At 44.1% G+C, this 26,315-nt stretch overlaps 2 protein-coding genes across 5 annotated transcripts in view; both read left to right on the top strand.

The window, feature by feature from the left end:
* The first annotated feature begins 4,199 nt into the window (after nt 1-4,199).
* Nucleotides 4,200-14,273, top strand: acd (ACD shelterin complex subunit and telomerase recruitment factor). 4 transcript variants are annotated; one of them, XM_048234449.1, is made up of 13 exons: nt 4,202-4,521; nt 6,614-6,735; nt 6,816-6,934; nt 7,137-7,227; nt 8,270-8,349; nt 8,636-8,680; nt 9,923-9,960; nt 10,063-10,505; nt 10,680-10,893; nt 11,505-11,588; nt 12,011-12,714; nt 13,734-13,810; nt 14,092-14,273. In XM_048234449.1, the coding sequence occupies exons 1-13, from the start codon at nt 4,335-4,337 to the stop codon at nt 14,198-14,200; spliced, it is 2,313 nt and encodes a 770-aa protein (XP_048090406.1). In that variant the 5' UTR covers nt 4,202-4,334; the 3' UTR covers nt 14,201-14,273. The 4 variants fall into 4 exon arrangements, with proteins under 4 accessions (XP_048090407.1, XP_048090406.1, XP_048090408.1 ...); XM_048234451.1 differs by lacking the exon at nt 4,202-4,521 and adding an exon at nt 4,582-4,758; XM_048234450.1 differs by lacking the exon at nt 11,505-11,588 and having other exon boundaries at nt 4,200-4,521.
* Nucleotides 14,274-15,384: 1,111 nt separating this feature from the next.
* The window catches only part of ercc3 (excision repair cross-complementation group 3), a 30,456-nt gene continuing 19,525 nt past the window's right edge, over nt 15,385-26,315 (top strand). The window contains exons 1-7 of the mRNA XM_048235627.1: nt 15,385-15,542; nt 16,106-16,308; nt 16,798-17,034; nt 17,441-17,490; nt 19,403-19,538; nt 19,862-20,020; nt 21,759-21,998. Coding sequence (XP_048091584.1) covers nt 15,515-15,542; nt 16,106-16,308; nt 16,798-17,034; nt 17,441-17,490; nt 19,403-19,538; nt 19,862-20,020; nt 21,759-21,998 — 1,053 coding nt within the window. The 5' untranslated portion in view covers nt 15,385-15,514. The remainder of the gene's footprint in view (nt 15,543-16,105; nt 16,309-16,797; nt 17,035-17,440; nt 17,491-19,402; nt 19,539-19,861; nt 20,021-21,758; nt 21,999-26,315) is intronic.

Raw genomic sequence — 26,315 nt, forward strand, 5'->3', positions numbered from 1 at the left:
CACATCAGTGATGGCCTCATGTTAGCTGAGCAGAGATTGGTAGAAAGGGAACCTAAAGGTATAACCCATAACGTATTAATGTCTATACTTTTTTATTTAGAAACAAGTAGTCTTGAATGTTATTTAAACATAATCTATGAGCATGAATGTTGCCATTAACTCGTTGTCATGCTTCTTGACACTTGACAAAGACTTCTGCCTTTATGGCGATGCATTCTGTCATCAAGTGGGAAACGCCCATAATTACGTATCAATGGAGCAGTATCACACATATTCTGACTAGCATTAAAGGTGCCATGTGTAATGTCCGCCAAAAAATCAATTCATACTCCACATTCCATAAAAGATGGGGGCAGATTAACAACCAAGAAACGTGTATTGCAGTTTGGCTGGCGGTTATGTTGCCCATGTTGTTCCCATGGCCGAAACTGGTATTATGACATCTGCCGGGCTGTGGCTAGTAATTTAGCATGCTAATTCAGGTTGATATTTCTGCAGCACTATACCTTGTCATTTTTTTAATGACATCATCGCCCTTATTTCTTCTCATTCTTTTGATGCGTGTAGCTCATTTTTTGAATATTTTTACCTCAATTCTTACACATGGCACCTTTAAGTATGACTATGTCAGTCTGCGACTCTGCGGCTCTGTCATGGAGGTAGGATTGCCAAAGTTGTGTAAGTGTACCCAAGAGTGTACATCAACAGTAGGCTACAACTTCCTTTTATCTGAACCACTGTGGTAAGTAGCCTATATCTCTGGCCTATGGCGCAGGAATCGTGCCTAATACCTTCCGACCGTCCATCTGATCAACCAACCGATCGTCATACCACCCGCCTTACTTACATGTATCAGAATAATTGCCTTTTTATAAGCATCCTACATATACATGAACTTACACATATCCAACATGTGCCCAGAATTGGTGCAACATGTACTTATTCTTGGAACATGATGGATACATGTAGGCTTGTGTTGGAACATGAATACATGTAGGAAAACTGTACAATGTTGAAACTTCATTAAATGAACACAAATTAGTCTATTTGTGTCGTTATTAGTGACGAGCTATTGTCAGACACCAAACAGGACGAGGACCACAAAAGCGTCACGTTAGAATGTTTATTTAAGGGTTGGGGGTTACAGGGGTTTCAGGGGTTCCGGGAGTTCCAAGAATCTGCGTGTGTGTGTGTTCCCCCAATAGCCGAGCAGCAATGGCAGGAGCTGGATGATCCGGGAAGTCCTGGGGGAAACACACACACAACAGCAATTGAAACGAAGCAGCAGTACAGTCAAGGGCTAGGCTGTATTCGTAGAAGAGAGACGGAAGGCAGGTCAAGATTACCGGGGCTGGAGATCAAAGAAGTAGTCGAATGGTCTGGGTTCACAGGCAAAGAGTAAGAGTCGTTTTCAAGACAGGCAGGTAACTGGTGCGGGTTTGCAGACGATCTGACAAGTGTGGACTGAAAAGCAAGGCTTTATATACCGGGCATGATGAGTGGTGAATGCAGTGCAGCTGGTAGGTAAACGAGGGTGAGGCAGAGCAGAGCAGGAACAGGTGGAGGTCATCAGACTTTAATCAGCGCGTGTTACCAGGCAGAGAGAGAGCTCATGACAGCTATTGCTATTGTTGCTTAAACTATTATGCGTAATAACCATCTGCAAAACAGGACTACCAATTATCTGCGAGATATGAGAAATGCCATTGGCTGGCCTTACCACATTTTCTCTTTCTTACATCAATACGTTATGGAAGCATATGAGCCCACTTCAAATCATCTCCAATTATGTGATTATGTATCCTAGCCTATAGGCTAAGTTTAACAACGTTTTATGGACAATATCCCTCGGTCTGCAATTTGAATAGATTTTGCTGTGCTGTACAGTAAAAGTAGGCCTATACGGCCATTTCTCAGAGGGGCTTGAGATTAACATAGCCTAAATACTGTAATGTTGACACTAATAAAAATGATTAAGTTTATTAAGTAGGCTAACAAAGGAAAAGTGTTTTCAGCTAAAATGGCATGAAGGCTAGTGTCTGTCATTTTTTTATCAGAAATACATGTATTAATCAAGGCACAGAGAGGTTTTTCAAGCAAATCCCAGAAATGTACAAAGAACTCTGTGGTGAGTCCATCTATACCTGGCGACTTACCCTTTTTCATTGCCATAACTGCCTTTTTAATTTCACAGGTAGATAGGGTAGAGTCACATAAATCTCTAAACTCACGTCCTATCAAAGGTGCTTTCCCTCTAACTGTTTCAAGAAAGCTATCAATGTCTGTATAGAACTGAGTGACATGTTCTGAGATTTGTTTAGGATCAGCACAATAGCTACCATTAATAAAAAAGCTGTAACAAAGTTCCTTTGGGCATTCCTCTTTCCAAGTGCGAAAAAGTAGCTTGAGTTCCTTTCACCTTCCTCCATTCATTTAAAGAATTCCGGTGTGATATTGACCTAAAGTGTGTTGAAACATGATACCGAGTGTGAACGTATGTCTCATAGCCCATCTCGGATTGTCCCCTGCACTCCAAATTCTGGCGCTAGTTAGCCGATGCTACCAACAGCTTTTTCAATGGTGGTCGAGATGGGCTCAAGCCAAGAGGGGCTATGAGACATACGTTCACACTCGGTATCATGTTTCAACACACTTTAGGTCAATATCACACCGGAATTCTCCTTTAAGACCCGCCATAGAGAATGAATGGGGGAAATTACGGATGTTATAGTTTGACGATGTCGTACTCCCCTGCGGGCCAGATGCTATATACCACGGACATGTTTTGGGGGGCCACCCAAAATGAGGTGGCGGGCGGTATCCGGCCCGCGGGCCTTGGTTTGGGGACCACTGGTGTAAATTAATTCAACGTTGTTCGTCTCATCTGTGATTCAATTATATTTTCGCTAGCGTTCAGCAATGGAGTATGAATATTTGGTGAGACTGATTGGTTATTAATCTTATCTCTAATTGTTTCAATTTTGTCATTGAAAAAGTTCATGAAGTCATTATTGTTTAGGCAAATAGGGATAGATTTGGTTACTTCGGTGTGGCTCTTCGTCAGGCGGGAGATTGTGGTAAAGAGAAATTTTGTATTGTTTTTGTTTTCTTCGATCAGCGAGGAATAGTAGGTTGACTTGGCTTCGTTGAGGGCTTTTTTGTAGGTGATAAGGCTATCTTTCCATGCTTGGCGAAAAACTTCCAATTTAGTGTTTTTGTCTGTGTAGTGTACCATGGAGCACGCCTTACCTGTTTTCTTATTCTCTTTTTGAGTGGTGCTACTGAGTCAAGGGTTGAGCGTAATGAGTTCATCACATTATCAGTTAACAAGTCGACCTCGGCTGGATTAAGGAAAGGGCCTTCTGATAGGCCTACCACATGAGTCCGGAATGGGGCAGACGTAAGCTAAATTTTTTCTAGAAAGTCTGCATTAGTTTTTTCAGATAAGCCGCGGCTGTAGTATTCAGCTAAATTAGGTACTGCATGTTGTAATGTCATTGTAAAAGTAATTAGATGGTGGTCAGTTAAGGTCGGGTGTTGTGGCAAGATTGTTAACTGCTCTATGCTTATGCCGTATGACAAGACTAGATCAATAGTATGGTTATCTCGGTGCGTGGGTGAATTAACATTTTGGCAGAACCCGACATGGTCAATTAGGGATTGAAATGCAATTGTGAGACAATCGTTCACATTATCCATATGAATATTAAAATCACCCAATATAAGTATTTTTTCCTGTTTGGGTAATTAAAGTAGAAAGGAAATCAGAAAATTCCTCTAAGAATTCAGTGTAAGGGCCAGGGGGTCTGTACAATGTGACCAGTTACAGGCTGATTAGTTTTCCAGTCTGGCGGTAAAAAATTGAGGACTAGAACTTCAAAAGATTTAAACTTGTGTGTGAGCTTGGGAGATGTGAGAAGACTAGATTGATAGTAGCTACTCCACCTCCTCATTTAATGGAAGGTATTCGTCTGGTTTAAGCCAGGTTTCAGTAAGGCACATAACATCTATATGATTGTCAGTAATAATTTCATTAACCAAGGCAGTTTTATTTGACAGTGATCGAATATTAAGTAAAGCAAGTGTGAGTTGCGTTTTTGGAGGAATTTGCTTAACCGAAGAAGTTTTTTATCATAATAAGATTGCTACGAATAATTCCCCTATAGTGGGTCGAGTAAGAGTTGACAGTCTTGGTACAGAGACCCTCTCTATTTGGCCTTGTATGCCCTGTATACCTGGGTGACTGTTAGGACGGCAGAGATCTGTGTAAGACATTATCTCTGCTTCCTGGATCTCTGGTTCGTCAGGAACTAGCCTCGGTTAGGTGACGATCTATGTTCCTTGAAAGGAGGGCAGTACCCTCCCATGTGGGATGGATACCGTCTCTTTTCAACAGTTCAGGTTTCCCCCAGAAGGAGCTAAAGTTATCTATGAAGCCCACATTGTTATTGGCACACCACTTTGACTGCCATCGGTTGAGGTCCGAAATTCTGCTGACCATTTCATCACCTCTTTTAATAGGTATGGGTCCAGAGAAAGACTTTTATTTTGAAATTTTAACGGATGTTGTTAAAGAAGTGTTCAGTTTGAAAAGTAAACTGTGTGGAAGAGGAGTGCATAACGTCCAATCTTTTACTGTCTATGATAACGGCAGAACATTTTAATAGGAGACGGTCTGATAAAGTGCATAACTAAATCACGATACAGAGAACCCGTCTTTGTGCGCAACCGTATATTTACCTATGGCGTTTTATTAAGGTAGGCATAGTAACACCCCCATTTATCACCACTTTTGTTCAGAAATTCTAAAACAACGATGTTTTTTAACACTTCAAAATAACATTAGCTAAATTAACCTGAGATTTTTCAGTAGCCATAGGTGTGTAGATTTGAACAAAATCTGTGTTTTTTTTGTTAACGGGAGCATTTACTGCCTGAAATATCCGATTTTGTTTACCACGCTCGGAGTTATAGTGCTGGCCTGATGGGTCGCCCGTTTACACCGTTTCAACGGCACATGAACGGTTAGACCGAGAATTCTCGTCGTGAAATTAAAATTCCACTGGAGCTCCAAGCGGTTGTGTAGCCTACACGCAGCCTTACAACACTGTCTACAGCTCTTTGAGTCACGGTAAAATGTCATTTTTGGCTAATTTAGATACACCTATGGTGTGGGTGGTTGCGTTTCTTTAGGAGTCGACTGTCTTGGTTTGTATAGAAATTGATATTAAGTGACACATACACGCAAGACGGTGGAAATACGGGACCGACGGTAATAGGGGGAGTTCCGATATTATCATCACAGTGACCAGCGGCAACTTCAAACGCGGCATCTCATCTCAACGTTACCTAGGTGTTAGGTTACCGTAAAAAAAAAAGCTGTCGTTAAAGAACGTACAACGTTTAGTGGCATGAGCCAGTTTCGATGCACACCAACAGCACGTTACCTTGCTGACCGACTGGACTGGACCGGACCGGACCAGAGCATAGACTTTAAAAAATAGGGACTGGACGGGTGACAGTTCGCATGTTTAACACGTTATCCATCATTGACATGGACTAGCTCTGCTCTGCACAGCACAGTGAGCATAGAACCTAATGCAGGGGGCCGGATCCGGCCCGCCAAGCACTTTCATCCGGCCCGCCGAGCATTTCATTTGGTTATCAGGCTGCTCGCTATTTTTTTTCCTGCGATAGAGACGACGTTGGTTAGCTTTACTGCAAACTGCTTTTCACTCTCCTTAGAGAACGTTTACAATGTCAATGTAAAAACATCATGTTAAATAGAGATAACATCATGTTAAACTAAGTTAACTCTTAGTTATCTCCTTTGCAGCAGATCTAACGTGAACATTATGCGATCCATTTAATTGGGAACGCGTCTGCACTCACGAGAGGGAGAGAGAGCCGCTGGTTCCAGCTGGCTTGTCATTGTTTATAATTGATATCTCCTTCTTATAAGAAACTTTTAAAAGGAAATCATGAAGGCAACAGTAGTTCCCACTACTGACCATTTAAAAACTGTGAGAGGGCCCAGCCGTAGGTACAGCACTAGCCACAGCGAAGCAGGCAGAAGATCATTGAGAAATAAACGTGAATTAAAGCGACTGTCTTAAAGCGACAGTGCACAGTTTATACATGTGTTAAACAGCATAAAATTAGCAGTATTTCTCAGCAATTAATATTTTAAAATAAATATTTTTCATACTAAATTATAGGCTATAAAAAATGAATTTTTTTATGTGTGTGTCGTGTGTGTGTGTGTGTGGGGGGGGGTTGTTGTGCAGCCCGCCGGCCAATTTTCAAAACCCAATGTGGCCCTTGAGCCAAAAAGTTTGCCCACCCCTGACCTAATGGATGGATCACTCTTCACACATAACGTTAATGAGTCGTAGAATGTGGATTATCCCCTCAGATTAGCATAGATTGGGCTATGTGACCTAAAACTCACTGAACTCGAAAACGAAAAATCACGTTTCAACTTCTCTGGTGTCACGTTATATCGGGATTTTATGTAGGCTACTAACTGGCTTTGGCTAAACCAGGTCGTTTATTCATCTCTCTCTCTCTCTCTCTCTCTCTCTCTCTCTCTCTCTCTCCATTGTGCTTTAAGTAACAACAATGCGCAGGTTGGGCAGAAACCACACAGACCCCGAGCCCTGGATCGAACAGCTGGTTCTCAACTATGAAACAGCCATACCACCGGACAAGGCAGTGAAGGCCACCGTCATTGGTGTATGTGGCTCTATCTGTTTGTGACATAGAGAGAAGCTGTTTCGTCTAAGATAATATGTGATGATTGTGTGTGTTCACAGGTCAAAGACCTGACAGAATCCCAAGATGAGACAGATGCGAGCTGTGTCCTATATCTCTCGGATGGAGTGGTCCACATCCCTGCAGTTCTCACAACACAGGCCTGGAGCAGGCTGCAGGAGTGAGTGTTTTATTTGTCACACACACACACATTTTCATGTGTAGATAATGCCACACGCTGTGATAAACAGATTCATGGTTGGTCATAACCAGCACTACAAACAGTGCTGGACGATTTTTAAAAAATGAGATACTAAAAAGGCATTATCACACCACAGCAATCCCAAATGCTAAACCTAGTGTGTGTGTGTATTCCTTGTCAGCATGGAGGAGAGAGAGAGTTACTCGGGGCTGGAGAATGCCATCGTCTGTGTGAAGAATCTGCAGTTGAACTTCCACATGGAGCCTGAGCGGGTGGGTCAGAGGTCAAAGGTCACCCATTCAAGTACACATACAAATAACTATTAAGTCTGCATACCATTTTGCCATTTAGCTTTTCTTCTCCATCCAAGCGCAAGTATGCAATATCCAAATCTTGTCTGCACAGGACACCTAGACAGGGTGGACACCTGAAGCGTGGATAACATGACTATTCACACAAATCACATGACCCTTTACACAAACCACATGACCCTTCACACAAATCACATGACCCTTCACACAAATCACATGACTATTCACACAAATCACATGACCATTTACGCAACTGTCAGCATTTAAAATGCAGAATTGAACTGCACTTCAGATGCTACCAAAGACAGCAAGGCTTGCACTTGCTGTTGACAGGCTAGCAGTGGATGTCGAAGTGAGTCACGGAGAGTCAAGAAACATCAGACTGGCATGGTCCAATCAGGATGTGGGTTTCAAAGACACCGTTTTCAGATATTTGCAGAAGAAAAATCAAAGCCAAAGTTTTCAAATGCGTACGGGGTTGACAGCATTTTCCAAATCATTCTGTTTCAGGAGCTTGAAAACGGCAGAGTAGTGTAGATGGAAGGCGAAAACGTAACTAAAGTCTTTTGGACTCAAATGAAAACGGAATAGAGTGGATGTAGTCTAGAACTCTAGAACTAGACTGGGCCGTGTCTCCTGGATACTAGACTGCAGCTGACTACACTACCTCTGGGTTCCCTCCAGAAACAGTCGCTGCCTGTCTGTCTGTCCGTCTGTCTGGGTTGTCATTGTCAGAGTGAACACTGAGAAGGCTCTGAGCTACATGCTTGACTCTTCTGTGTGCATGAAATGCTACCAGAGGATGGGTATCAGTGTTGAACCAGCAGTAAGGTCTTCATCCAGTGAGTGAGTGAGTGAGTGTGTGTGTGTGTGTGTGTGTGTGTGTGTGTGTGTGTGTGTGTGTGTGTGTGTGTGTGTGTGTGTGTGTGTGTGTGAGAGAGAGAGAGAGAGAGATATTCCTTGTATATTGTTTCCTAACCCCAGCTGTTTGCTGTGTGTTTAGGATAACTGCCAGTTTTATGTGACGGTCAATCAGATCAGCACCATTGGCCAGGGGAGCTCCCACAATGCCGTTCCCAACTGGTAAGAAATACAACACACACACACACACACACACACACACACATGTAATTCAGTGTGTTTTGGTTTCCATGTGACATGAGATGACCAACGGCATGGAAGGATACTCACCCTGACTATTGCCTTGTTTAGTTAGAGCAGCTGGTGAACCTTTATGTGAAGCCACGCTGTCTTTCCCTTGGTGTTTACTATTGTAAATAAAACTCTGTACTGTGTGTGTAAACTGTGTGTCTTTCTCAAATGTCAACCTAGTTATTCACAGTTGCCCTCCCTTGTTTTTGTCTTTCAGTGCTACATTACCGTCCATTAAAGAACAGATCCGCAAAACATGGAGGTGAAGGATGCTTAGCCTCTCCCCTCTCTTCTCCTCTCTTCTCCTCTCCTCTCCCCTCCCCTCTCTTCTCCTCTCATCTCCTCTCATCTCCCCTCTTCTCCTCTCATCTCCTTTCATCTCCTCTCATCTCCTCTCCCCTCTCTTCTCCTCATCTCCTCTCCCCTCCCCTCTCTTCTCCTCTCATCTCCTCTCATCTCCTCTCATCTCCCCTCTCTTCTCCTCTTCTCTCCTCTTCCATCTTCTCCTCTCCCCTCCTTCTCCTCATCTCCTCTCCCCCTCTCTTCTCCTCTCATCTCCTCTCCCCTTCCCTCCCCTCTCTTCTCCTCTTCTCTCCTCTTCCATCTTCTCCTCTCTTCTCCCCTCTTCTCCTCTCATCTCTTCTCACCCCCTCCCCTCTCTTCTCCTCTCATCTCCTCTCCCTCCCCTCTTCTCCTCTTCTCTCTCCTCTTCCTCTCTCCCTTCCTCCCTCTCTTCCTCCTCTTCTCTCCTCTTCCCTCTCTTCTCCTCTCTTCTCCCTCTTCTCCTCTCCTCTCTCTTCTCACCCCCCTCCTCCTCTCTTCTCCTCTCCTCTCATCTCTCACCCCTCCTCTCTTCTCTTCCTCCTCTCCCTCCTCTCTTCTCTTCTCCTCTCTTCTCTTCTCTTCTCCTCCTCTCTTCTCCTCTCTTCTCCTCTCTTCTCCTCTCTTCTCCTTCTTCTCCTCTCCTCTCCCTCCCTCCCCTCTCTTCTCCTCTCTTCTCCTCTCCCTCCCCTCCCTCTCCTCTCCTCTCATCTCCTCTCCCTCCCCTCCCCTCTCTTCTCCTCTCCTCTCTTCTCTTCTCCTCTCCCCTCCCCTCTCTTCTCTTCTCCTCTCTTCTCCCCTCCCTCCTCTCTTCTCCTCTCATCTCCCCTCTTCTCCTCTCTCCTCATCTCCTCTCCCCTCCCCTCCCCTCTCTTCTCCTCTCCTCTCTTCTCTTCTCCTCTCCCCTCCCCTCTCTTCTCTTCTCTTCTCCCTCCCCTCCCCTCTCTTCTCCTCTCATCTCCCCTCTTCTCCTCTCCCCTCCCCTCTCTTCTCTTCTCCTCTCTTCTCACCCCCTCTTCTTTCTTCTCCTCTCCTCTTCTCCACTCCTCTACTCTCTTCTCACTCCCTCTCCTCTCCTCTTTTAAAATGTTTTAACAAGCAGAGGGAAAACACCATATGATGGGTGTTCAGGTGTGCTGATGCATTGTGTGTGTTTGTGTGTGTGTGTACACTTATATTTCAGGTCCAGAACAGATGAGAGTTCATCTCAGTCTCAAAGTAGTAAGTAGAATCTTCCTTTGTAGAGTCATGGCACATTTACGAACGTGACTACATATTGTGTGTGTGTGTTTGTGCACTAGCGTTTTTTCCATCTGTTTACAGTACTCCGTCTGACAGACTTATTGGACGCATGGGTGACAGATGGAGGGACTCAGGTCACACCCCAAGAAGTGATTGACAGGCCAACCCCACTTCCTGGACCTACTCCCGCCCGCCACAATAAGGGCTTTCCAACTCCACCTGGTCCAACCCACTCCAGGAAGAACACGCCCCCGGTGTCCTGTTCCTCGTTTCGTAATATGTACGCACCCACTCAAGCCACTCCCTCCCACTGTACTGTGGACTCACCGGCAGAGCCAAGCTCCTCCCACCACCACTGTGTAGCCCCTCCCACCAGTGGCCAGAGGCCCCAGTCATTGGATGATGGGAGCAAATTGGCGCTGATTAGGAAGATAATGAGCAGACTGGCTCATCCCACTCTGCCATTATCAAATGATGATGTGACTGCTCCTACCCAGTGGCACCAGGATCGGCTGTCTTATAAAGTATACACTTTTCCTGGCAACTACATGACTGTGTTTATTTTTTTGTAATTCTGTGTTTAAATGTGCTGGCTGGATATTCAGTGTCCTAAATTTGTTTACTTAAACTTGGTATGTATGTGTTTGTGTAACTCATTTTAATGTGTGTTTGTGTGTGTGTGTGCTTGTGCTTGTTAGGGAGAGGAGTGTTTCTCTGTTCCTGGTTATCATCTCTTGAGAGAAAGGATTGCTACGGCAACAGCAGCATCCACAAGCCGTTCACCACCCAGTAGCTTGGTCCCTCCCCTGTCTGACAAGCAGGTGGATCAACCAACCACCACCCAAAATGAGGGCCCAGACCAGTTGCCCTCATCTGGAGAGAGGGTGGATGATTCGCCACGTTCCAGTCGTTGTAAGTTCCTTTTATTACTTATTCAACCTTTCACTCCTTATCATTTTGAGAGTGGACAATGGGCCTTACAAAAATGACTCCGAACAGGTTCAGGTACCACACAGACTTTCTAAGAGAAATTGCAGACCGAGACTGGAACAATACAAGAGTGTGAACCATCATAATGATAACAACAGTTCATGGTTCTAAAATTCTATGTTGAATTCAATGAACCCAGATATTCTTTAGAACGTTCTTTTTTTCAACATTCCCATCACAACGGCGTGACGGAACACCTTTAAGGGTGCCCTGTCTGTGAGCGTGCCCAATCCTCATCACCTGCCTAATCCCCAGATTATTTCAAAGCAGGAAAACATACACTCTAACTTCAGCATACATGACACATCTCAAATGCAAATCAAATTATTTAATTTGCCACAAACTTTATACAACATACAATATCTAGTGAAATGTTTGGTGTTCTTACTTAAATTATTGTAGCTGTAGAAGATCTGATTTTGTGTGAACAACAAACGTAAAGCACTAAAAACATATTTTTGTCTATAACAGTGTCAATGGTGTGTTTAGCGGTCAGTCTTGTTTGTGTTTTTGTGTGTCCTGCGTGTTCGTAGATGCGGAGTCTGTCCATGAAGGCGGTGGGTGGGACGTGTTTGCTCCAGTCGTTGATGTCCTGCGCTCTCTGTCCCCTTCTGAGTGTACGGCTCCTCTTGACCATTTAGCCAAGAGTCTGTTTAAAGGAACACACCAACTTTGGGAATCCAAATTTGGGAAATTGCCTTATTTGCCCCCTACCCTACCCCGTCTACTCTAGTTGGATAAAAGGATACATACCCTTCTCATCTCTATGCGGGCAATAACCCAGTCTGACAACGTTAGCCTAGCATAGCATAATTTACTGGAAGTGGGTTAGACCAGTTAGCCTATAGCTAAAAGGGCTAACTGGCGTAACCCACCTAACCTATGTATCCTCTTATCTAACTCTTGGGTAGACAGCAAGTAAGCTAACTTACTAAAATGTTGGTGTGTTCCTTTAACACTTTATACATTTCACATGTATGCTATCCAGTCTCGTTGACAGTTGTGAATTTCTGTGTTTCTTTTGTGTTTAATTCATCAGTGTCTGCTACTCCAGAGGACATGCAGATTCTTCAGAGCCAATCAGCTTCAGTTCTGCCAGAGAACCTCCCACTCTTGCAGAGCCAATCAGCCACCGCACAGAACCTACCACTCATAGAGCCCCAATCAGATTCCGCCACCCCAGAGAACCTGCCAGTCACCAAGGTCCCCTCAGATTCAGACACCACAGAGGACGGCCTACTCACAAAGATCCAATCAGATTCAGCTACCCCAGAGAACCTCCCCCTTATCCAGAGCCAATCAGCTTCAGCCACCCCCAGGAAACTGCCACTCCTGCATGGACTGACCTCATTATGCACTCCAGAGAACCTCAGACATCTGGACAGCCAATTAGGTTCAACTTCGCCAGAGCAATTCCCTCTCCACCAATCACTTTTGGCCCGCCTGAGCTCTGCTCCAATAGGAAGCAGCACACAGAATGTGTCATCCAATGGCAGCAGGGCCCAAAAGACGGGATCCACCCTCCCGCCCTATCAGCCACAATTGCCCCTGGTGATAAGCCCCTCCCAGCTCAGCGGCAAGCGTTCTACCCCTCGTCCGTCTCCAGAGGAGGAGGACGACACCAAAGCCCCCAGGAGCCCCCCGTCATGGATAGCGCAAACACAGCAGACAGGAAGTAACCACAACGAGGTAGCAAGTCAACCCAAGCGGCGCATGTTCGCCTCACCTTCCGAGCAGAGCTGGGTATGAGTGTTTTTTTTTGTGTTAAAGTGTATTTTTGGGCCTTTTTGCCTTTATGTTATAGAACAGTGAATAGATGCACAGGAAGCAAGTGGGGGAGAGATGTGGGATCGGAAAATGAGCCGACTGAGCCGGGTCCCCATGGGGACTCAGCCCCTATTGTGGTGTCAGTGGGCACTCGGGCCCTATTGTGGTGTCAGTGGGCACTCGGGCCCTGTTGTGGTATCAGTGGGCACTCGGGCCCTATTGTGGTATCAGTGGGCACTCGGGCCCTATTGTGGTATCAGTGGGCACTCAGCCCCTATTGTGGTGTCAGTGGGCACTCGGGCCCTATTGTGGTATCAGTGGGCACTCAGCCCCTATTGTGGTGTCAGTGGGCACTCGGGTGTGTTATTGTGGTATCAGTGGGCACTCGGATGTGTTATTGTGGTATCAGTATAAGTATATATACTCTTTTGATCCCGTGAGGGAAATTTGGTCTCTGCATTTATCCCAATTCGGGAATTAGTGAAACACACTCAGCACACAGTGAACACACAGTGAGGTGAAGCACACACTAATCCTGGCGCAGTGAGCTGCCTGCAACAACAGCGGCGCTCGGGGAGCAATGAGGGGTTAGGTGCCTTGCTCAAGGGCACTTCAGCGGTGGCCTACTGCTCGGGGTTCGAACCGGCAACCCTCCGGCTACAAGTCCGAAGCGCTAACCAGTAGGCCACGGCTGCCCAAGTTTCAGTGGGCACTCGGGCCCTATTGTGGTTTCAGTGGGCACTGGGGTATGTTATTGTGGTTTCAGTGGGCACTGGGGTGTGTTATTGTGGTTTCAGTGGGCACTCGGGTACTGGGGTGTGTTATTGTGGTTGTGTAGCCAGTTGCGGCACAGCGCCCCGTTCCTCCATCCTCGTGTCCCTTGGCTGGACTTCACTCTTGCGTTCTCTCTGCTGCTGGTTGCCTGCTGGTTTAAGTGTCTCTGCTGTTCTCTCACTGTTCCCTCAAGCTCATGCATGTTCTCTGTTCTTTCCCAGGTTCACAAAGACGGTTCTGCGTTTTACTACAAATATCAGGCTTCCGTGCAGGATATGTGTGCCCTGGGCCGCTTCACGTAAGTGCAGAATATATCTTTCACATTTCCCCTCGTACACCTCGTCCCCTCGAACGATAACAACATGAAGAACAATATAATTTGGGATCACTTTCAGCGCAATTTTGAGAACGATAAAAAAATGACATCCAATCAGAATCCATCAAATGTTAGACCTCACATTGATCACCACAAGGACAGACTTTCCACATCGTTGGTCAGTGTGGGTGCTTTTTTCGTTATAGTTCTCATCACTGGTGTGAACGAGCCCTTAGCTGAAGCCTGTGTGTTGGTGTTTGCAGCGTTCCTCCTGAGATGATCCAGTGGTCCGTGCGTTACCTTCTGGCGTCAGCGTCGCCTCACACCTCAGCAGAGGAGCCAGGCCAGAGGACGGAGGCGCCAGAACCCTGAAGAGGACACGCCAGCGTTATTCCAGCATTCCAGACAGCATCGTGTTAATGTGTTTTGTACATAAATGTAATAAAAATTCTTTGATTAGTAAAATGGCTGGTTTGTGATCTTGACAGTGTGGAAGGTGATCATTATGGTGCATAGATTTAGCATTAATGAATGGATTTAGCATCTTTTGTAACAGCTCTTTAGCATGTAGTCAGTATGAATTGTGGACTTTCAGGACAAGTTGAAAGTTTAACCAAATTGTACCCGTTCACATACACTCTCACAAAACAATCATATGTGCCCCCTGTTGTCTATGACGGTGTTTGTCAAAGTGTGGTCCGGGGACCACTGGTGGTCCGCAAGCTAGCCTAAGTGGTCCGTGAGCAGACGTGGTAAAATATAATATAGATGAGTTGTTTGCAATATTGAACCAAGTTGTATGTAAATCCAAACATTTCTGCAACACTGCCTATGTAAGGCATGCCAGTTTAAATCATATAAATTCTCTGACACAATAAGCAAGGTGCAAAGACAATCAGTTAGTAGGCCTATTGTGTAATTTACTGTTGAAGTAGGTCTACTTTTTTTTTTTTTAGCTAGGTGGTCCGTGAGGCTATTTTTATTGATTAAGTGGTCCTTGGTCTGAAAAAGTTTGAGAAACACTGGTCTATGAGACACAATGATGCCTCAGCTTGGTCTGAAGAGGCTTTCAGGCAAACATTTCAACATATTACCGGTACTATGGCTTTCATATAAACACTTTGTCTCTTTCCTTTGTGGCAAAAAAATATGTGCAACTGTTATTGCACTATTTAGAGGTGAATGTACAAGTACAAACCATTGAACAGGACTTAAACATATAGGCATTGGTACTTACAGAACTACAATATGCTAAACATATAGGCGTTGGTACTTACAGAACTGCAATATGCTAAACAAATAGGCATTGGTACTTACAGAACTGCAATATGATAAACAAATATATGGCTTTACAGTGTGCTGAAATATATTTAGCAGATATAAATTAATTAAATGAATGAATATATGCATTAAATTAATTAATTTAACCATCTCCAACACCACCCCATTCATTCAGAGTAAACGTTTGATGTTTTTTGGCAGAATTGGAACGGACTTTTATTTTGATTTAGTATTTTCATGCTTTTAACCGGAAATCACTCCACTCAACATCACTCTCATGTCATACGTCGTTTCTAATGCGTGCGGAGTAGTTCACGGCCATGGGTGTACTCTCACTTCTCTCGTAAAATAGAAGTTAAACAAAAACTGTCATTATAAAGTCCCGTGTTAGTTTTAACCGACAGCATGGGGAAACGAGATAAAGGAGATCGAGGTGAGTTAAACCACCGAAAAGTCAGTGTTTTCATTTGCTAATGTTAGCATGTTGGTGGAGACAGAATGATGTTTCAGAGTCTTCAGCTCAGACACAAACTCTTTTATTAAATAATACACAGCGAGAAGATCCATGTCTTCTTAATCGTATATTTAGGAGAGCTGGGTGAATGATGGTGGCAAAGTCAGCTAGAGATGTGGCTTTTACGCTTGCATCCATTGTATCCATCGACTGTCACATTAACAAAGACAGTTGACTGTTTAGTTATCAGTCAGCTACCTAAGTTTCTACGTTATACTGTAACATTTCTACTACATCTACCTTTACCTTTACTCGAGGATGCAGCGTTAGATAGCTGCAGCTACTGAAACTGAATAGCATACAACTTCTGAGGACCTCAAAGTAAACAACATTACGGCATTGCATTACATTATAGTAACTATAACATTATAGGCTACCTGGTACCTAAGTGGTTTCTTTGATGTAACGAATTAAACTCACATCTGTCCATGCTATTTGTAGAGATGATGCTTACGAATTTAAATTGTATACACATACTGCAGAGCGCAAGTCCAAGAAACGGTACCATGATGAGGAGGACGATGAGGAAGAGGCATCGACTGCAGGTGACACGCAGGAAGCCATCCCTGCCGCGGCCGGGAAACAGGTGGACGAGGCCGCTGTCCAACAGGATGAGTATGGCGCCAAAGACTACAGACTTCAGATGCACCTGAAGAATGACTATGGATCACGTCCTCTCTGGGTGGTAAGGAAGCACCACAGCAGAACCTTTATGCATGGGGAATGCTGAGAGTTTATGTTTTGAAATTAGCCTGTCAGTCTGTCCTTAGACCACCCCTTAAAGAAAATCAATGACGTAGACCCATTGCTCGCGGCCTTTGTTTTATTCTGGGAATCTTGCATGAAATGATTAGTAGAAATATGCTGGCTCAACCTGATCCTGTTGTTTAGACGATCAACCAGGACCCACTGTGTTATGATTGAAGCATGAACTGTGTTGAGGTCAGCCTACTGTAGAGGCACGTTGCCTAGTGTGACCTCAGAGAAACAATTACCCCTCCTGTTTCACAAATAACCTGCACTGTAGACCTCAGTTAACCCCTCTCTGTTTCTCTATACTCTCTCTCTCTCTCTTTTTCTCTCTCTCTCTCTCTCTTTCTTTCTTTCTTTCTTTCTTTCTCTCTCTCTCTCTCCCCCCCCTCTCTCTCTCTCGGCTGTCACATTCTCCATCAAGGCCCCGGATGGACACATCTTTCTTGAGGCTTTCTCTCCAGTCTACAAGTATGCCCAGGACTTCCTGGTGGCCATAGCTGAGCCTGTGTGCAGGCCGATCCACTTACACGAGTACAAGCTGACTGCATACTCGCTCTACGCTGCCGTTAGTGTGGGCCTACAGACCTCCGACATCATTGAATACCTGGAGAAGCTCAGCAAGACGTCAGTGCCTGATGGCATAGTGCAGTTCATCAAGGTAGGGTGTAGGCATGTATCATGAACACTGCCAACAAAATCCAGTCATGCATAAAGCTATTTTTAGTTTGAAAATACAATTACCTGTAAACAGGCCTACAAACATGAATTCTTTGGACAAAAGTGTCTGCCAAATGCCATAACCATAACCATAGCCATAGCCATAACCATAACCATAACCTACAAGAGTTCCAAACAAGTAAATGTTCACAAGTATTCACAAAGCACAACACTCCATCACAACATTCTAGCATCCAGTGAAATTATACAGTGGAATTGTCATACAATTGATCCACCGTGCCTCAATAAATGTCAATGTTATAGCATACCTGTAGTACAGAAATTGTATTGCACTTTGCCATTATGCAATATATTGTTTGTGATTGTGTGCTGTTGGTTTCTTACAGCTTTGTACAGTGAGCTACGGCAAAGTCAAGCTGGTCCTGAAACACAACAGGTTTGTATGTTCTGATCTCATAGTGATGGTGATAGACAAGTGATAGGCCAGTCTGCAGTGACGTGACCATGGTGATAGACTAGTGATAGCTCCCCCTCAGCCCCCCCCCAGCCCTCGCATAGCCATATTCTACTGCTCTTCATTCTTTTTTATTCTTTATTCTTAGTGTTAAGTGAGTGTTCTTTTTTATTCTTTATTCTTAGTGTTAAGTGAGTGTTCTTTTTTATTCTTTATTCTTAGTGTTAAGTGAGTGTTGTTTTTATTCTTTATTCTTAGTGTTAAGTGAGTGTTGTTTTTTATTCTTTATTCTTAGTGTTAAGTGAGTGTTGTACTTTGAGAGCAAAGATTAACCGGTGTCAAATTCCTTGTTTGTTTACGCAAATCTGGCCAAAAAACCCTATTTTTGCGTATTCAGACAGCAGGGAACTGGGGATTATTGAATTCCTCTGGCCGCAGTTCCTATAACTATAAGCACATTCGGGGTAAGGGATAGCCTTTCCAGTTAGTAGTTAGGATTGTGTTCTCAGAACTGTTGTGTCCGAAAGTACCTATATTTTGTCACTTTGTCTTACACGTGTCTTTTCTAATTTTCTTGGACACATCATATCACAGTGTTGATATGAGTGTCTTCAGTTTCCTTTGCATTGGAAAAATTTAATTTCAGTTAGTTAGATAGATAGATAGATAGATACTTTATTGATCCCCAAGGGGAATTTCAAGGTCTCAGTAGCATACAGACATCACACACAACATGCACTTACAGCAGAAAAAGTGATATACATATAAAAAAACTCCACTGTACAATAGAGACAGTAGAAGATAAACATGATACTAAATACTAAATATACTATATAAACTAAATCAAATATCAACATAGTGTGCTTAAAGATGATTAAGGAAGTTATTTCTAATAAACGTGTTATAATGATGTGGTTTTATTTTGTTATATACTTGTTATAACAATGTGATTAGTTCCTACCAGGTTATCTCTCAACCACATGTAACCCATCCACGTCACACACACACAAACACACACACACACATACGCCATTGAGTCCTTTTTTAGATCCAATTTTTCACACATAAGTGCTTAATATAGCCTTTGCTATAATTTCTGTCAAAGAAGAGCATTTTGATGTGTGTTTTTTCGTAGCTATGTTGGTTAAGGCTGTGTTACATTAGGGAATGCACAACCAGTTGTAATCAAATGTGACCTCACTGGGTTCAGGCAGGGTAAGCCAAGAAACCTCAATGAAACGTGTGTGAATTTGAAAAGTCCCTTATAATTGTGAAAATCCGGTGTTACATGAGGTGAAGCTTGAACTTTATAACTAAATCCTCATTTCCTAATGACTGGTAGAAGCCTTGTGTAAGTGTGTTATTTGTGTTAAAATAGGTGTATGTATTATGTGCGTACGTGTATTTATGTGCGTACGTGTATTTATGTGCGTATGTCTGTAAGTACATGTATTTATGTATGTGTGTATATGTGCCTATGTATGTATTGTATATGTCTGTGCACATATATTTATGATGAAGTTTGTGTGTTTGTCTTTGAACATATATATTCATGTGTGTGTGTGTGTGTGTGTGTGTGTGTGCGTGTGTGTGTGTGTGTGTGTGTGTGTGTGTGTTTGTGCACATGTATGTGTGCGCGCGTGTGTGTGTGTGCACATGTATTTGTGTGCGTGTGTGTGTACACATGTATTTGTGTGCGTGTGTGTGTGTGTGTATGTGTTTGTGCACATGTATGTGTGCGCGCGTGTGTGTGTGTGCACATGTATTTGTGTGCGTGTGTGTGTACACATGTATTTGTGTGTGTGTGTGTGTGCACATGTATTTGTGTGTGTGCGCTGCTGCGTGTGTGCATGTGCGTGTGCGTGTGTGTGTGTGTGTGTGTGTGTGTGTGCAGATACTTTGTGGAGAGTGCCTTCCCTGAGGTGATCCAGAGGCTGCTGCAGGATGCAGTGGTCAAAGACTGCCGTCTGCGCACCACTGATGGGGACGAGACTGAACTCATCACAGAGGTCATCTCCAGCAAATCTGCGGTAGGACACTCTTACACACTCATACACATACACTCTCACTCTGACTTTCTCACTGACACTCCGTCAGCCACACACATACACACACACTCACTCTCTGTCTCTCTCTGTCTCTTTGTCTCTCAAACACTCACACACACTCACTCTCACTCTGAGTCTCATACTCTCTCGCTTATACACATACTACTCGCTCTCTTTCTCTCACACACACACACACACACACACACACACACACACATATATATACACACACACACACACACACCAATGCAGCCCTCCTCAGACATGTGACCCAGATCTACTCCCATGTGTGTCCTGTGGTCCAGATCGCCAAGTCGGTGGCGGATAACGGGGCGTCGTCCACCTCTCAGGCCGGCGAGGCTGCGCCCTCTGTGCCAGAGGACATCTTTAGCTACTACGAGCAGATGGACAAGGACGAGGAGGAGGAGGAGGAGACGCAGACCGTGTCCTTCGAGATCCGCCAGGTGTGTGTGTGTGTGTCTGTGTCTGCCTGTCTGCCTACCTGTCTGTCTTGGTGAGGAAAACGTTCTTATGTCTTATACAGGATGAAATAAATATGTTTTATTGTAGGGCAATGTAATTAATCTTATGTCAGGGCAATGTAATTAATCTTATGTCTTATATAGTATGAAAGAAATATGTTTTATTGTAGGGCAATGTAATTAATCTTATGTCTTATACAGTATGAAAGAAATATGTTTTATTGTGGGGAAATGTAATTAATCTTATGTCTTATACAGTATGAAAGAAATATGTTTTATTGTAGGGCAATGTAATTAATCGTATGTCTTATACAGTATGAAAGAAATATGTTTTATTGTAGGGCAATGTAATTAATCAAATTTCAATTTCAACTATGACTTCTAACGATTATGAGAACACCATAATTGACAGACAATGATTATTTTGCTGCGATCCAGCACAATCAATTTAACCGTGAATTTAAATCACGGTCAAAAGGTGTATACCGGTATACTCTTTTGATCCCGTGAGGGAAATTTGGTCTCTGCATTTATCCCAATCCGGGAATTAGTGAAACACACTCAGCACACAGTGAACACACAGGGCCAGATGTACTAACGCTTTTGCCCATTTCAGGCATATTTGTTTATAGCGTCGTGTAAAAATCATTGCAGGTATGTACAAACAGGCCGCAATGAAAAAAATAAACTGCCTGTCGCGGGGAGCTGAAAGTGGCAGATTGCGATTGTCATGTCATGCATATGCATTCATGGGAGGATCCAGGGGAAAGTGGGAGTTTAGCGTAAAAAGATGGGAGGGGAAGAGTAAAGAGCCTAGTTATGTATTCCGGCGCTATGTACAAAGACTGCTCCTGAAAGCGCGACGTCTATTCTGCCTAAATACTTCCGCATTTTGTAAAAGCAGGTGTTAATCCACATTGCAGTTCAATGCGTCAATAAGAGAACCTTTCAAAGACAACAGAATCGCTATTTAGAACACCAGTTTTTGTGGTGAAAGTATTTGTACTACCAAAAGCAACCTTAACTTTCGTTGGCCTTTCACATGTCTTACTTTCACTTTCACGTCATTCACTTAAACTTTCCTACTTGCTAGATTTGACCAATCTTCCATAGCCTACGTGCACAAGTAGTTTGAGTAGAACTACTGATCTTCATTATCTCCCTGCTTGTTGACATCTTATCATGTATGGTATTATTTCATGATCGCTAAACGTTTGATTCTTTTTAATGTTGTCATCAGTTAACTTCATTCAACTGCACTTGTAGGCGCTGTCATTCAGTTGTGGACGTTCGTAAATTGCGTTTATGGGCGGAGAAGGGCAGAGAAAGGCGCAGTTTACACTAAGGATTAAACGATTGATAAATACGACGGAAACTTGGGTCTGACAGCGCACGCAATCTGCGGTGTGTCCATGGCGCTGATAACGCTACGTTTGCAATTGTACATACATCTGGCCCACAGTGGTGAGGCACACACTAATCCCGGCGCAGTGAGCTGCTTGCATCAACAGTGGCGCTCGGGGAGCAGTGAGGGGTTAGGTGCCTTGCTCAAGGGCACTTCAGCCGCGGCCCACTGGTCGGGGTTCGAACCGGCAACCCTCCGGTTACAAGTCCAGAGTGCTAACCAGTAGGCCACGGCTGCCCCACAACACGTAGGAAATAGATGTTGTTACTAAAATCACAGAGTAATGGTGGTCGTCCCTCTGCTCCTCTTCCCCAGGAGATGATCGAGGAGCTTCAGAAGCGCTGCATCCAGCTGGAGTACCCCCTCCTGGCGGAGTACGACTTCCGCAACGACACGGTCAACCCCGACATCAACATGGACCTGAAGCCCACGGCCGTGCTAAGACCCTACCAGGAGAAGAGCCTCCGCAAAATGTTCGGCAACGGGCGCGCCCGCTCCGGTGTCATCGTCCTGCCCTGCGGTAAGACGCCTACTGTGGGCGGTGCTAGTGTAGTGGTTAAATGACTTGACACTGAGGTATGAGCTACACCAGGCACTTAACTGAAGCGTTCCGTTCGCGACACGTAAAATCCATTTTAAAGACTGGTCTGATTTTTTCGAACGTACGCGCCGCTGTCACGTCTGGTGTAGCTACTTCTATTGATTATAGTGGAAGCTAATTGTTGCAGCAGACGCTACACGAACGGAACACCTCAGTTACTCGCCTGGTGTAGCTGGTGTTAGTGCCAGATAGGGCTGCATGATTAATCGATTTTTAATCACAATCGCAAGTTGGACTCATGCAATTAGCAGAAGTGCCCCAACTTAAAGCGAAATTTGGAATATTGAATCTTCAATTATATTGCAAATCAAATTGCAATCACCGAAATATCACAATTACATGTCAGATGTGCAGGTTCTATACTATATTTTTTCTATGCTGTTTAACAAGGCAGCAAAGTTTGTGTTTGTTTAGTGATAGCGAGTTTAAGAGTGAACAAGCGAACACCAACAGACTTGCACACACCAACACACACCAACAGACCTGCACACACCAACAGACTTGCACACACCAACACACACCAACAGACCTGCACACACCAACAGACCTGCACACACCAACACACACCAACAGACCTGCACACACCAACAGACTTGCACACACCAACACACACCAACAGTAATGCTGAAGGAACTGAAAAGATTCTGTGTGGTACATCTGAGCCAACTACAACTTTCAAAAATTGGCATTTTGCCCTGTTCAGAAGCCCCAGGCCCAGTTACACTTGCAAAATTATTATGACCGCCGCGCAGCGAAGCGGCGGTCATACAGGTTTAGTCAGATTTTTTTTTTTTTTTTCTTTTTCGCATGCCCAAATTTCCGTCAAGGATTCCCGGGACACTGAAAGACCGGGGTAGACGAAACTTGGTGCGCATGTAACCCCACATGGATAGCATGGAACCATCGTTTTGATCTGTAGCCCCCCCCCGCTGGACTGGACCCCCCGAAAGGAGGGTAGGGCAGACACAGTTTTCTGTGAATATCTCGAGAACCGTAGGGTTTAGGAGGACCATTTTTTTTGGTTGGTTGATCTCAAGGGGCCATGTCAACCCATTCCATAACCACTCATTTCATGTATAGCGCCACCTAGTTAAACACAAAAAAGTAAAATGAGGTGTTGTAATCGAAGGTATCTGTGACCTAACATAGTCAAAACTGCAACGAAATTGGAAGTGTAGGATCATTATGACACCCTCTGTATGCACGCCAAGTTTTGTGGAATTCGCTCATGGGGGGCCACACAATAAATTAATTTATGTTACTGTACACCAACTGGCCTGTAGGTGGTCGGAGACAGTTTTCTGTGAATATCTCGAGAACCGTGAGGGGCCTAGGAGGTCCACCTTTTTTATGTATGTTGGTCTTAAGGGGGCATGTCAACCCATCCCATTACCACTTATTTCATGTATAGCCACCTAGTTAAAAAATTAAAAGCAAAAAATTAGGTGTTTTCATCACAATATCTCTGGCTGACAAGGTCAAAACTGCACCTAAATTAAAAGTGTAGGATCATTATGACACCCTCCGAATGCATGCCAAGTTTTGTGTATTTCGTTCATGGGGGGGCCTTACAATAAAATAATTTATGTGTACATTTAGTGACTTTACACCAACAAGGATTCCGGGACACTGAAAGACCGGGGTACACAAAACTTGGTGGGCATGTAACCCCACATGGATAGCATGGAACCGCCATTTTTCGTTTTGATCTGTAGCCCCCCGCTGGACTGGACCCCCGAAGGAGGGTGGGGTAGGGCAGACACAGTTCTCTGTGAATATCTTGAGAACTGTAGGGCCTAGGATGACCATTTTTTTCCGTGATGTTTGCCTCCAAGGGTCATGTTAACCCATTTCATGTGCACACATGTGCACAAACAGATACACACACACACACACATACATTCACAGTAATCATAATTATGGACGATACCACACAGTAGACATATGTACGCTTGCATGCACAGGCACATACGCAGGCACACACACACACAAGCACGCACAGGCACACACACACACACACACACACCACACACACACACACACACACACACACACACATAACATAAACATAACACAAACAAGAATTTCTCAGAATTATGAACAGGCAAGATGGAAGTGGGGTTGTATAAAATGAATTTTACATGTGAAATCTATGAACTAATCATGTTTTGGTACTTGTTGTCTAGCAGATACCAGTGAGAATTGAGTGTGGATAATGCAATTTAGTGAGACAGTTAGAATCATATGGGCCTTTCAGCTTGATTTCTTTTGTGGAAAAAAATGTGCTGGACTGGGCGGGCGGTCATATTTTGTACCGCTTCAAGGTACATCTAGTTTTTTGCAGGGTTTTAGGTTATGTAATCAGGGGCTGGGCTGAGAACAGGGAGCTTATATGTTCAATGGCTACTTTTCCTTTGACTCGATTCTCCTTTCTTAGAATATGCAGGTGATTTATGCGCCCTGCCCTAATCTGATTTGATTGGGAAAAGGGTTCCATATCAGATCACACTATGGCTACTTTACCTTTGACTCCGTTTCTCCTTTCTTGGAATATGTAGGTGATTTAAGGGCGTCCTGCCCTAATCTGATTTGATTGGGAAAAGGGTTCCATATCAGATCACACTATGGCTACTTTACCTTTGACTCCGTTTCTCCTTTCTTGGAATATGTAGGTGATTTAGGGGCGCCCTGCCCAAATCTGATCTGATAGGGAAAAGAGTTGCTGAAATGCGACGATTAGACGCTGTGCTTTACGTGGTGCCATGACTCCTCCTGGGCTTTATAGAGCTGTTATGCAGCACAAACAAATGAATTACAACATGTGCCGCTATTTTAGATTAGATTAGATTCAACTTTATTGTCATTGTGCAGAGTACAGGTACAAAGGCAACGACATGCAGATACACACACGCGCAGTGAAGATGTGCGGACACAAGCTAGCAGGGCTATAGTGCAGACCTCGACACACACACACACACACACACACACACACATACACACACTAGTGCAGACCTCACACACACACACACACACACACACACACACACACACACACACACACACACACACTAGTGCAGACCTCACACACACACACACACACACACACACACACACTAGTGCAGACCTCGTCACACACACACACACACACACACACACACACACACACACACACTAGTGCAGACCTCCACACACACACACACACACACACACACACACACACACTAGTGCAGACCTCGACACACACACGCACACACACACACTAGTGCAGACCTCGTCACACACACACACACACACACACACACACACACTAGTGCAGACCTCGTCACACACACACACACACACACACACACACATTATTACCTTAGTGACTTACATTACACACACACACACAATAATAATAACACTAGTGCAGACCTCACACACACACACACACACACACACACACACACACACTAGTGCAGACCTCGTCACACACACACACACAATAATAATAATAATAATAATAATAATAATAATAATAATAACACACACACACACATACACACACTAGTGCAGACTCACACACACACACACATAACATAAACATAACACAAACAAGAATTTCTCAGAATTATGAACAGGCAAGATGGAAGTGGGGTTGTATAAAATGAATTTTACATGTGAAATCTATGAACTAATCATGTTTTGGTACTTGTTGTCTAGCAGATACCAGTGAGAATTGAGTGTGGATAATGCAATTTAGTGAGACAGTTAGAATCATATGGGCCTTTCAGCGTGATTTCTTTTTGTGGAAAAAATGTGCTGGACTGGGCGGCGGTCATATTTTGTACCGCTCTGCGGTACATCTAGTTTTTGCAGGGTTTTAGGTTATGTAATCAGGGGCTGGCAGCTGAGAACAGGGAGCTTATATGTTCAATGGCTACTTTTCCTTTGACTCGGATTCTCCTTTCTTAGAATATGCAGGTGATTTAAGGGCGTCCTGCCCTAATCTGATTTGATTGGGAAAAGGGTTCCATATCAGATCACACTATGGCTACTTTACCTTTGACTCCGTTTCTCCTTTCTTGGAATATGTAGGTGATTTAAGGCGTCCTGCCTAATCTGATTTGATTGGGAAAAGGGTTCCATATCAGATCACACTATGGCTACTTTACCTTTGACTCCGTTTCTCCTTTCTTGGAATATGTAGGTGATTTAAGGGCGTCCTGCCCTAATCTGATTTGATTGGGAAAAGGGTTCCATATCAGATCACACTATGGCTACTTTACCTT

Source organism: Alosa alosa, chromosome 23 (genome assembly GCF_017589495.1).
Source record: "Alosa alosa isolate M-15738 ecotype Scorff River chromosome 23, AALO_Geno_1.1, whole genome shotgun sequence".
NCBI classification, from domain to species: domain Eukaryota; kingdom Metazoa; phylum Chordata; class Actinopteri; order Clupeiformes; family Clupeidae; genus Alosa; species Alosa alosa.

Bases quoted from the DNA above. Each gene is read 5' to 3' on its own strand.
- acd (XM_048234449.1), top strand. From the start codon at position 4,335: ATGTTCCTTGAAAGGAGGGCAGTACCCTCCCATGTGGGATGGATACCG. The intron at 8,350-8,635 runs GTAAGAAATACA...TTTGTCTTTCAG, and splicing joins CACAATGCCGTTCCCAACTG to TGCTACATTACCGTCCATTA. The intron at 8,681-9,922 runs GTGAAGGATGCT...CTTATATTTCAG, and splicing joins CAGATCCGCAAAACATGGAG to GTCCAGAACAGATGAGAGTT.